The 12611-nt window shown below is 44.4% G+C and overlaps 1 protein-coding gene across 2 annotated transcripts in view; it reads left to right on the top strand.

The window, feature by feature from the left end:
* dip2ba (disco-interacting protein 2 homolog Ba) overlaps positions 1-12611 on the top strand; it is an 83031-nt gene that overhangs the window by 44673 nt on the left and 25747 nt on the right. The window contains exons 5-17 of one of the 2 annotated variants that reach the window (XM_046366176.1): positions 415-648; positions 890-1036; positions 2108-2119; positions 2460-2579; positions 4284-4481; positions 8504-8595; positions 8806-8916; positions 9202-9325; positions 9625-9734; positions 9927-10029; positions 10667-10825; positions 11155-11274; positions 11950-12064. In XM_046366176.1, the coding sequence (XP_046222132.1) occupies positions 415-648; positions 890-1036; positions 2108-2119; positions 2460-2579; positions 4284-4481; positions 8504-8595; positions 8806-8916; positions 9202-9325; positions 9625-9734; positions 9927-10029; positions 10667-10825; positions 11155-11274; positions 11950-12064 (1645 nt within the window). The remainder of the gene's footprint in view (positions 1-414; positions 649-889; positions 1037-2107; positions 2120-2459; positions 2580-4283; positions 4482-8503; positions 8596-8805; positions 8917-9201; positions 9326-9624; positions 9735-9926; positions 10030-10666; positions 10826-11154; positions 11275-11949; positions 12065-12611) is intronic. The other variant, XM_046366177.1, reaches the window with a different exon arrangement.

Below are 12611 nucleotides of genomic sequence, written 5' to 3'. Positions count from 1 at the left end.
TTGACCCTGCCATGTTTGAGTAGTACACTGTGATGTTCAATAACTAACCCTGGTCCCGGAGAGCTAAAATACAGGGTGCGCCACACACTGCACCACACACTTTTAGTTCCAAGCCCAGCACTAACACACTTGAGTTAGCATATTCAAAGTCTAGATGTTCAGTTACTGGACAACCTTTGATGAGTCGATTGAGGTGTGGGTTGGGACAAAACCCTGCATACCCTGTAGCTCATCATCAGGACCAGGGATGGTTGGTTAGGTTATCACTGCTTCTGCCCCAATAAGAGAAGACATATTTGGTGTCCACAAACACTGTATATAACCCACCTGGGGTGCTGCCAAGGCAGCCATTTTATGCGACAAAGCTCACCATGAGTCATCTACTAAATACATCTCGTTCTGTCTCCCTGTCAGACACATCGTCAGCGTCTGAGGACGAAGGCTCTTTGCGTCGCCAGGCGACTCTGAGTGCAGCGCTGGCCCAGAGTCTCCAGAGCCCAGACTACTGGATCAACCGCTCAGTGCAGAGCTCCTCCACCTCCTCCTCCGCCTCCTCCACCCTGTCCCATGGGGAAAATAAGACTCAGACGCAACCGCAGCCACAGCCCACCTCAGCACTGGCCGACATACTGGCAAGCACACGCATAGGTAACACACACACCCCACACATAGGTAAGACAAACACACCCTGCACACATTTAATCCATATTCCTTACACGCACACGCACTGGGAGAACTGACTCGCACACGCACTAGGGTGCGCGCACACACATAGCAGCCCTTCTTCGTACCCTCAGAGACACTTTCTTAATGAACATGTATTGTCTGTAGCTCCACAGCTTTAGGTAAGTTTACCTCAGAGTATTAAACCTTGTCCCTTCTCCTCCAGAGAACAGTGTCCCCCCAGATGTGACGTCCTACACCCCTGAGAGGGGTTCAAGGGTGGACTCCAGGGTGGACCTGCCCCCCAATGCTATGACCAGGGGGATGCCCCGAGGACAGAGCCGCACCAGCATGCTGGATACCACCGCTGACGGTATGTACACACACACACTGCAGAAGACACTGTAGGGCAACAACCACACACTGCAGAACACACTGTAGAGCACATGGAAGAGCAACAACTACACACTGTAGCGCAACAACCACACACTGCAGGACACACTGTAGAGCAACAACCACACACTGTAGAGCAACAACCACACACTGCAGGACACACTGTAGAGCAACAACCACACACTGTAGAGCAACGACCACACACTGTAAAACAACAGCCACACACTATAGAACGCACTGTAGAGCAACAACCACACACTGTATAACACACTGTAAAACAACAGCCACACACTATAGAACGCACTGTAGAACAACAACCACACACTTCAGAATGTACGATCTCACACACACACGGCAGCAGACTGGTAACACGCCTCAGAAAACCACCACACACTGCGATCACTCACTGTTTTAACCATAATCTCTAGTCTGCAACATCCTTAATCTGGTGATGGTTTGGCTAACTGACAAAGCACTGTTGTACTGCGTTTGCAGTAATCATGAATGTGGCTGGCAATTCAGTGTGTTTACCTACCGTGTTTGAAATGGCTATGTCTGCATCCCAAATGATACCCTATTTCCTACATAGTGTACTACTTTTACTACTTTTAACCAGAGCCCCCTGGTCAGTAGTTCACTATGTGTGTGTGTGTGTATGTGTGTGTGTATGTATGTATGTGTGTGTGTATGTATGTGTGTGTGTGTGTGTATGTGTGTGTGTGTGTGTGTGTGTGTGTGTGTGTGTGTGTGTGTGTGTGTGTGTGTGTGTGTGTGTGTGTGTAATGGGGTGCCATTTGGGACAGTACCTATGTGAATCCATTCAGATGATTTGGGTGCTCATGCTCATGTCAACCTCACTCTTTTTTAATAATCAATTTTTATTCAGACATAATGACACACTGACAAGACATAATAATATTGAATGAATCTCACTCACTCTCATCCCCATTCCAGGCGTTGTTTTGGGAAAGCTGCTAACATACTATATTTTGTTCTTTTTTGGGGTGATCCCTTTTTCGGCTGTACGTGTCGTGTCTTTCATTAAAAAAAGGAAAGCGAAAAGGTAATATGAATCAAAATGGGACGGGGCCGGGGAGGGGCGATGGAGGGATCAATTCCAATCAGCTTGCTTTTTCACCTCTTCTGTCGTCTGTTTGCCCTGTCTCTCCATCTACTCTCCACAGATAGAAATATCCTTCTGTTTTTGACCAAGAATAAAGTTGCATCGACCTGTTGTGTGTGTCCGTTTGTGAGCATTTGTGTCCGTTTGTGCGTGCTTGCCTATTTAATGTCTGAGTGTATGAGTGTGTGTGTTTTTGTGCGTGATTGTGACTATTAGTGAGTGTGTGTTTGTGTCTATGGTCATGTCTGTGATTGTCTGCCTCTACCTCTGTGCTCTCCAGGTGTGCCAGTGAACAGCCGTGTTTCCACTAAGATCCAGCAGCTGCTGAACACTCTGAAGCGGCCCAAGAGACAAGCGCTCAGTGAGTTCTTCCTGGATGACTCCGAGGAGATCGTAGAGGGTAAGAAGCACAGAGGACCTGCTGCAAGACTTAGGCTCCATAAAATACAATACTTCCATTCTGATACTTCCAGCACCTTCAGAAAGTATTCATACCGCTTGACTTTTCCACATTTTGCTGTGTTTACAACCTGAATTTAAAATGGATTAAGAGATTTTGTGTCAATGTCCTACACACAATACCCCATAATGTCAAAGTAGAATTATGTTTTACAAATTAAAAATTAAAAGCTGTTGAGTCAATAAGTATTCAACCCCTTTGTTATGGCAAGCCTTAGTAAGATCAGGTGTAGATTTGCTTAACAAGTCACATACTAAGTTGCATGGACTCTGTGTGCAATAATGGTGTTTAACATGATCTTTGAATGACTACCTCATCTCTGTATCCCAAACATACAATTATCTGTAAGGTCCCTCAGTCCAGCAGTGAATTTTGAACACATATTCAACCACAAAGACCAGGGAGGTTTTCTAATGCCTCACAAAGAAGGGCACCTATTGGTAAATTTTTAAAAAGCAGACATTAAATATCCCTTTGAGCAAGGTGGAGTAATTAAAAGACCCTTTGGAGGTTGTATTAAGACACCCCGTCACTACAAAGATACAGGCGTCCTTCCTAACTCAGTTGCCGGAGAGGAAGGAAACCACTCAGGGATTTCACAATGAGGCCAATGGTGACTTTTAAACAGTTACAGAGTTTAATGGCTGTGATAGGAGAAAACTGGGGATGGATCAACAAAATTGTAGTAACTCCACAATACTATCTTAATTGACAAGAAGGAACCCTGTACAATTTCTTTTTATATCCAAACATGCATCCTGTTTGCAGTAAGGCACTAAGGTAATACAGCAAAAAAAGTGTCAAAGCAATTGACTTTTTTCCCTAAATACAAGTGTCATGTTTGGGGCAAATACAACACATTACTGAGTACCACTCTCTATATTTTCAAGCAAGTGGTGGCTGCATCATGTTATGGGTATGCTTGTAATTGTTAAGGACTGGGGAGTTTTTCAAGATAAAATGGAATGGAGCTAAGCACAGGCAAAATCCTGAGCACAGGAAAACCTGGTTCAGTCTGCTTTCCACCAGACAGTGGGAGATTAATTCACCTTTCAGCAGGACAATAACCTAAGTTCAAATCTACACTAGAGTTGCTTAACAAGAAGACCGTGAATGTTCCTGAGTTGGCCAAGTTAGTTTTGACTTAAATTGCTTGAAATTCTATGGCAAGACCTGAAAATGTATGTTTAGAAATGATCAACAACCAATTTTAGAGCTTGAAGAATTTTGAAAAGAATAATGGGAAAAGGTTGTAGAATCCAGGTGCGGAAAGCTCCTAACAAGTATTGACCCGGTGTGAATATTTATGTAAATGAGCTGTTTCTGTATTTAATTTGAAATACATTTGGAACAATTTATCAAAACATGTTTTCACTTTGTCATTGTGTTATTGTGTGTAAATGGGAGAGGAAAAATATTAATGTAATCCATTTTGAATTCAGGCTGTAACACAACAACAAAAAGTCAAGGGGTGTGAATACTTTATGAATGCACTGTACATTCCAATACTTACATTCCATTGAATACAATGCATTCTTCCTTCCTTGAAAGAAATATAAAGACAGTAGACATTTAACTCACTATACCCCACTTTATTTTTCTCTTCCTCTTCACCTTCATCCCTGTCTCCTCCCCTGTCCGTAGTGCCCCAGCCGGACCCCAACACCCCCAGGCCAGAGGGCCGTCAGATCATCCCAGTGAAGGGGGAGCCCCTGGGGGTGGTCAGTAACTGGCCCCCGGCCCTTCAGGCAGCCCTGGCACGCTGGGGAGCCACACAGGCCAAGAGTCCCGCTCTCACCGCCCTGGACGTTACCGGGAAACCCCTCTACACACTGACATACGGTCGGTCTCACCGTCTTCAATGGCACTCGACTCCCTATTCCCTGCTATATAGTGAATCATTTCCAGCTAACCCACTTCATTTTTTAGTTAGCTTTTTTATTTAATTAGGCAAGTCAGTTAAGAAAACATTCGTATTTACAATGACGGCCTACCAATAGGAAAAAGGCCTGCTGTGTGGATTCAAATAAAACATGTAGATATAGCACATCACAACTTGAGTCACCACCACACTACAAAAAGAAAGACCTAAGATGACAACACAGCCTGGCAGCAACACGGTAGCAACACAACATGACAGCAACATGGTAGAAACACAACATGGTAGCAACAAAACATGACAGCAGCACAACATGGCAGCAGCACAAACATGGTTGGGCACAGACAACAGCACAAAGGGCAAAAAGGTATAGATAACAATACATCACGCGAAGCAGACACAAGTGTCAGTAAGAGTGTCCATGATTGAGTCTTTGAATCTAGAGATGGAGATAAAACGGTCCAGAAAGCTTGTTGGACACTAAGAAAGAATTGTTGTAGAGTGTTAAACACAACATCTGGGGAGGGACCAGCTAAGGATTAGACTGTATCTTCTCCATATAAGTGGATGAGAGAGCTTGCTACTGCCTGAGCTATGTTGTTGATGTAAATTGAGAAGAGCGTGGAGCCTAGGATCGAGCCTTGGGGTACTCCCTTGGTGACAGGCACTGCACTCTTTGAGAGTGGTAGTTAGCAAACCAGGCCAAAGACCCCTCAGAGACACCAATACTCCTTTTCTGTTCAACAAGAATTGAATGGTCTACCGTATTAAAAGATTTGACCAAGTCAATTAAAATACAAACATTGCTTAGAATCAAGCGCAATGGTGACATCATTTAGGACCTTTTAAGGTTGCAGTGACATATCCATAACCTGAGTGGAAACCAGATTGCATACCTGAGAGAATACTATAGACCCCAAGAAAGCCTGTCCGTTGATTATTGACAAGTTTTTCCAACACTTTTGATAAACAGGTCAAGATAGAAATTGGCCTATAACAGTTAGATTCAGCTTGTTCTGCCTTCCAAGCAATGGGAACCTCCCCAGAGAGGAGAGGCAGGTAAAAAAAAGAAGTTCAGAGATAGGCTCTGCGATGATAGGGGCTGCAACCTTAAAGAAGAAAGGATCTAAACTATCTGACCCAGCTGTGTTTTGGGGTCATGTAATGGTCATGCATTAAGGAGCTACTTTGTACCTCAGGGAGAAGTGGTGAAGTGGGGCAGGTAGAAAATAGGGATGAGCATTAGGGATAGTCTCATTGAAGGGCTGGGAGATGAGGAAATGTTGGACGGGCAAGGAGGCAAATAGGAATCCCGACTTAATGAAGTGATGATTAAAGAGCTCAGTCATGCGCTCCATGTCAGGAACAACCACATCATCAACATTTGGGGAGGCAGGTAGCCTAGTGGTTAGAGCATTGGGCCAGTAGTCGAAAGTTTGCTAGATTGAATCCTCGTGCTGACAAGGTAAAAATATGTTGTACTGCTCCTGAACAAGGCAGTTAACCCACTGTTCCTAGGCTGTCATTGTAAATAAGAATTTGTTCTTAACTGACTTGCCTAGTTAAATAATAATAACTTTTAAAAATAAAAACATTAAGGGCCATGGGCAGCTGTAAGGAGGAGGGTTTATTCTCCAGGTCTTTCACTGTTTTCCAGAACTTCTTGGGGTTAGACCCACAGAGGGAAAACTGCTCCTTAAAGTAACTAACTAAGGCCTTCTAGATAGCTTGAGTGCACTTATTTCTCATTTGCCTGAATGACAGCCAGTCAGCCTGAGTATTTGTGTGCAGAGCCTTTCGCCGAATGGTGTTCTTGAGGTGGAGTAACTCTGCCAGATCACGGTCAAAACAGGGGCTGAACCTTTTTTTAAATTGTAATTTCTCTTTATGGGGCGTGTTTGTTAATGATACCACTGAAAATATTAAAAAAGAAGGTCCAAGCGTCTTCGACAGAGGGGATCAAGCTGATTCTATTCCAATTTACAGAGACCAGGTCATGAAGGAAGGCTTGCTCATTAAAGTTTTTCAGCAAGCGTCTGACAAATCAGGACAGGTTGTTTCACTGAGCAGCCATTACGAACACAGGCTGTAAACAGTGATCATGAAGGTCATTACAGAAAACAGATTATTAGATTATTACAACAGATTATTTGTGAGGATAACATCAAGGAGAGTAGCCTTTTCTGGGTATTTGGAGTCATACATTGTGGGATTGGTAATAATCTGAGAGAGATTTAGGGAGTCCCAGTTTAGGTCCCCTTGCAGGACAAATTCAGACTTCGTGTAAGAGGCCAGGAGAGAGCTTAGGGCAGGTAGGGTACACGCCGGTGCTATTGGTGGAAATTAACACCCAGCAACAGTCAAGAAAGAGCTATTTGAAAGTGTAATGCTTAAACCCATCAGATCAAATTGTTTGTGGACAGACTTGGTGGAGACAACAGAGCAATGAAGGGGTTCCTTGGTAAAGATTGCCACTCAACCACCATTTGGAAAATCTGTCTTGCAGAAAAAGGTTATAACCAGAAAGGTTAGCATTAAGTGTTCAAAACACGCTTTCTTAACCACGTCTCAGTAATGACCAACACATCTGGATTGGAGCTGTGAACCCACACTTTCAATTTTAGGTAATAAGCTTCTAATGTTAACGTGCAGAAAACCCAGGCTTTTACGAGAGCAGAAATCTGTGAAACAGATGTCAGAGCATAAATCAGAATTGGGGCTAGCAACAGTAGATGCCCCAGGGTGTACATGCACATTTCCAGATATCATCAGCAGTAATACAATCAGGGCACGGCAGAGGACAGGGAAAGCTCTGCAGTGTTGATTCTCTATGACATTTGAATGTGCATCAGATGGTAACAAGATCGTATTGTACAGCAAATTCATCAGGTAACACAAATACAAAGCCGGCGAGAGGTGGTTAGAATAGGATGGGAGGCCAAGAGTCCGAAGTAACCAGTAGAGTCGAATCGCGAGTGTAGGAACAAACATTGTCTGTCCCACGGTCGGGTAAACAAGCAAGTTCGTAGTCAACAAAGCACGCAGGAGTCATAGGGCAAGTAACGTAAAGCACATGAAAATAATACAAATGACTTGGGGCTAGCCATTGTAAGTTCAAAGAGTCACTCACTCACTCAAATTAACTTGAGAGAGTAGCTCTCTGAGTCCAGTAGGCTATAAAAGTCTGAGATAAAAATCAAGAAATAGTAGTCCTATACTTGTTAATTAAAGTGTTTGAGTAAGTTCATGTAATAAGCTTCACAAGTTAATTAGCCTACATAAAATTCAGATCAGTCCAAAGTCTGTGTGCGTTTGTGCTGGAGAGTGTGCCGGGGGTAGGGACACAGACCAGGGCAGAAGGGGAACAGATCGATGGGTGGGATCCAAACAGCAGTGCAGCAGGCAACGGGAGTAGGTGTCACACCAGCTTTTTTCGGGAGGCTGAGTAGGAGAGGAGGCGTTCAACCTTACCAGACAGGTGCGCGTTAAGAGCAGATAAAAACATCCAAAGCGAAAAGCTTGGTGAAAAAAAACGTGGTCAAGTTGGCTTGAGTTTCGATATTCGCCAGACATTTGGTCTATCAAACAATCAATAGCTCGCGAATTATTTCCTGAAACGTGGGTGTTCTACACGCAAAATGGTAGGGGGCTTCACAGTCATTACAAGTGCAACATGAAACCCACAGACCTGGAGGATGCTGTTGCCGAGGTGGGAGGAGGATTGCGGGTGTCTCAGATCTGACCTTTTTAGTTTATGACTTGTGCTACCGTAGTTCATCAACACCAAAGATCACACTCCTCTCAGTCAATCTATGGAGAACTCAAGTCATTTTAGTCTCCTCTAAGAAATTGCTCTTGTGACAACGGTGTATGTATCTCTCTCTCTCTCTCTCTCTCTCTCTCTCTCTCTCTCTCTCTCTCTCTCTCTCTCTCTCTCTCTCTCTCTCTCTCTCTCTCTCTCTCTCTCTCTCTCTCTCTCTCTCAGGTAAACTGTGGAGCCGCAGTCTGAAGCTGGCCTACACTCTGTTGAACAAACTGGGCACCAAGAACGAGCCTGTCCTGAGACCTGGAGATAGGGTACGTGGTCAAAACACACAGCCGTTCAGACGGGATATTCCTCTTCTTCCCACTTGACCACTTTGATTGATTGATCTTTATTCAAAAACGTGAAACGTGTCTTCTAGATGCATTGCACATGCACAGACGACACAATACACAATGTAAGATGTTCCCATTGTGACGTGTGGTGCTCTTTCTGAAACTGTACTGCATGTCTATGCCCCCTAGGTGGCGCTGGTGTACCCCAACAGTGACCCTGCTATGTTCTGGGTGGCCTTCTATGGCTGTCTCCTAGCAGAGGTCATCCCTGTACCCATAGAGGTGCCACTGTCTAGACAGGTAAGGGTCAAGGATGTTGAGTGTTTTATAGTGACACCATTAGTTGGCTATGTAGCTCAATCTCATGTAATATTTTTGATTCCTGACAAATAACCAAATCAAATCAGAGTAGCATAAATCCAGCTTTCAGTCACTATGCAGTAGACATGGGCTAGTTCTTACCAGCTATAGCAACACAAACAGCATAGCTAGATCCAAGTGGTCACCTGACTCATTACAGACCAATAGTGGCAGTATAGATTTTCTGTCAATTTGTAATGGTTATCTTTGTGATTCACATCCCAGGACGCAGGCAGTCTTCAGATTGGCTTCCTATTGGGCAGCTGTGGGGTAGGCCTGGCCCTGACTAGTGAGATCTGTCTCAAAGGACTGCCCAAGACACCCCAGGGAGAGATCATGCAGTTCAAAGGTCAGCACACACCACAAAATGCTCCACTGCAGTTGTCACCCCACTCACTTTCTCTCTGGGACTCATTAGCTAGGCACATTAGGAGGAGCCCGTTGCTCATTATACTGTTTATCTGTGGGTATTTGTATATTTGTACATCCATTGTCCCATATGAACGAAACGAGGCCTACACACTAATGGTCCTAATACCACCTTTTTGAAAGCTGCAAGGTTTCAATCCACGGTGGATCTTTGTCCAGTCGTCAAACTGACTTCTAGTATTGTCCTGTGTCCACTGATGATGATGTTCTGCCTCCCAGGTTGGCCCCGTATGAAGTGGGTTGTGACAGACACCAAGTACCTGACCAAGCCCTCTAAAGACTGGCAGCCCCACATCCCCACCGCCAACACAGACACAGCTTACATCGAGGTGAGACCAGCATCCTTGTGAGAAGTATACAGACCATTTATGCGTGTATTTGACAGATTTGAAAAAATAAATACACAAATAAGAACAATTATGCTCGTTTGTCTTTCTGTTTATGTGGTGTATCGCAGATTTATTTAGTGAATTAATTTAACTCTATGACTGACTGTGTTTGTGTGTGTTCTGCTCTTCCAGTACAAGGCCAGTAAAGAGGGCACAGTGATGGGAGTAGCCGTGTCTAAGATAGCCTTGCTGACTCACTGCCAGGCCCTGACACAGGCCTGCAACTACTGTGAAGGTCAGTACATGAAAAACACACACCGACACATATCGTTTTAGTGACAATATATCTACTCAAGCCCTCTTAGTAACCTAGATACACAGAGATGACCCAAAACTAGTTTGTGAATTATGCAAGGAGGAGCATGAAGAAGCTAAAGGAACTGGAACCTTTGGAGGAGGTTAGGGTGATGTTGTTACTCTTGTCTTCACCACGAATACTCGCGCTCAGGTTAAATAATTGATCAGGCCTGAGGTCTCTTCTCCTGTACTCTCTCTGTCTCTTTCTGTCTCTCTTCTCTCCCTCTCTCTACTCAGATCATCTGTCAGACAAAGGGAACTTTAGCCTCTGTGTCTCAGAGAACATTAGATCCTGTGAGGGGAATCCACAGAGGCAGGCAGCAAGACTGTTCCTGGAACACGATGTTTCCCTGTCCATAATTAGTTAACTTTTATTGTAGCCTACATACTTATCATGTGATATAAAGCTATTATCAAATGCCCTGTGGCAGCCTAGCTATATGGAGAAGCTGCTTTCGCTATCCTTAAGTGCCCGAGTATCTGTAACTGTTGAAATGTTGGAATCCTTCGTGGCTGTAATGTGATTTGTGGATTGACATCAAGTATTTCAATTGAGTGTGTGTGTCCTCTCTCAGGAGAAACGTTGGTCAACGTGCTAGATTGTAAGAAGGACATGGGTTTGTGGCACGGGGTGTTAACCAGTGTGATGAACAGGATCCACACCATCACTGTACCCTACGCTGTCATGAAGGCCTGTCCCATGTCCTGGGTGCAGAGGGTCCACATACACAAAGGTAAGGCTACAGTTAGCATTTGTATTGTAAACTGCATAGAGACTAGCATCCTAAACTGCATACTGTGGATTAAGGTAATTCGGGTCGGGTTCATTAGGAGACATTGTAGCAAAATGTTTTAAGATTTGTCTGCTGGGAAATGAAAACAAGCGTTTCTTATTGAGCAAATTCAGATATTACCTCTCGGTTTCACTCTGTTTTGGAACGTTTCTTCCATTTCGTGCCTTAATGAACACAACCTAAATGTGTGGAATTGGCATTAGTGCCTGTGTCATTAACTACTATGTGTGAGAGGCTGAGCTGTCTCTACCATTCCTCCCTCCCTGCAGCACGTGTCGCCTTGGTGAAGTGTCGTGACCTCCACTGGGCTATGATGGCTCACAGGGACCAGAGAGACACCAACCTGTCCTCTATACGCATGCTCATAGTAGCCGATGGAGCCAACCCCTGTGAGTAACACACACGTGCGCGGGCTACAGACACATGGACGCTTTGGACACACACACACACACACACACACACACACACACACACACACACACACACACACACACACACACACACACACACACACACACACACACACACACACACACACACACACACACACACACACACACACACACACACACACACACACACACACACATGACCTTTCCTCTGAGTCGCAGATACATGGCAGCCATGAAGCGTGCTTGCTTTATTTATCTATTCCCAAGACTTATTTGTCCAAACAACACAAAAAAACTGAACTTGAGCATGCACAACTATTCACCCCCCCCGAAGTCAATACTTTGTAGAGACACCTTTTGCAGCAATTACAGCTGCAAGTCTCTTGGGGCGTGTCTCTATAAGCTTGGCACATCTGGCCACGGGGATTTTTGCCCATTCTTCAAGGAAAAACTGCTCCAGCACCTTCAAGTTGGATGGGTTCCGCTGGTGTACAGCCATCTTTAAGTCATACCACAGATTCTCAATTGGATTACAGGTTGCAATGCAAAAAAATAGGAAAAACACCAAGGCACTGTATCTAACCTTAATCAAAGTACATTGGAAGTATAGTCAAGTTTGCATTGTGTGTGTGAATATTGACACACACTCACTGTATTTGGGATGTCCGTCAGGGTCCGTGTCATCGTGCGACGCCTTCCTCAACGTGTTCCAGTCTCACGGGTTAAAGCCGGAGGTCATCTGCCCCTGTGCCTCCTCTCCTGAAGCCCTCACTGTGGCTATTCGCAGGTACTACACTCACTGCACCAGTTCACAGCTACTGATGCACTACATACATATATATATATATGTGTGTGTGTGTGTGTGTGTGTGTATATATATATATGTATGTATGTGTGTGTGTGTGTGTGTGTGTATATATATATATATATGTGTGTATATATATGTATATATATATGTGTGTATATATATTACATTTACATTTAAGTCATTTAGCAGACGCTCTTATCCAGAGCGACTTACAAATTGGTGCATTCACCTTATGACATCCAGTGGAACAACCACTTTACAATAGTGCATCTAAATCTTTAAGGGGGGAGGGGGTGAGAAGGATTACTTTATCCTATCCTAGGTATTCCTTAAAGAGGTGGGGTTTCAGGTGTCTCCGGAAGGTGGTGATTGACTCCGCTGTCCTGGCGTCATGAGGGAGTTTGTTCCACCATTGGGGAGCCAGAGCAGCGAACAGTTTTGACTGAGCTGAGCGGGAACTGTACTTCCTCAGTGGTAGGGAGGCGAGCAGGCCAGAGGTGGATGAACGCAGTGCCCTTATTTGGGT

Source organism: Oncorhynchus gorbuscha, linkage group LG10 (genome assembly GCF_021184085.1).
Source record: "Oncorhynchus gorbuscha isolate QuinsamMale2020 ecotype Even-year linkage group LG10, OgorEven_v1.0, whole genome shotgun sequence".
NCBI classification, from domain to species: Eukaryota; Metazoa; Chordata; class Actinopteri; order Salmoniformes; family Salmonidae; genus Oncorhynchus; species Oncorhynchus gorbuscha.
The sequence above is the reverse complement of the archived record's forward strand: the minus strand, read 5'-3'. Positions and strand labels throughout refer to the sequence as shown.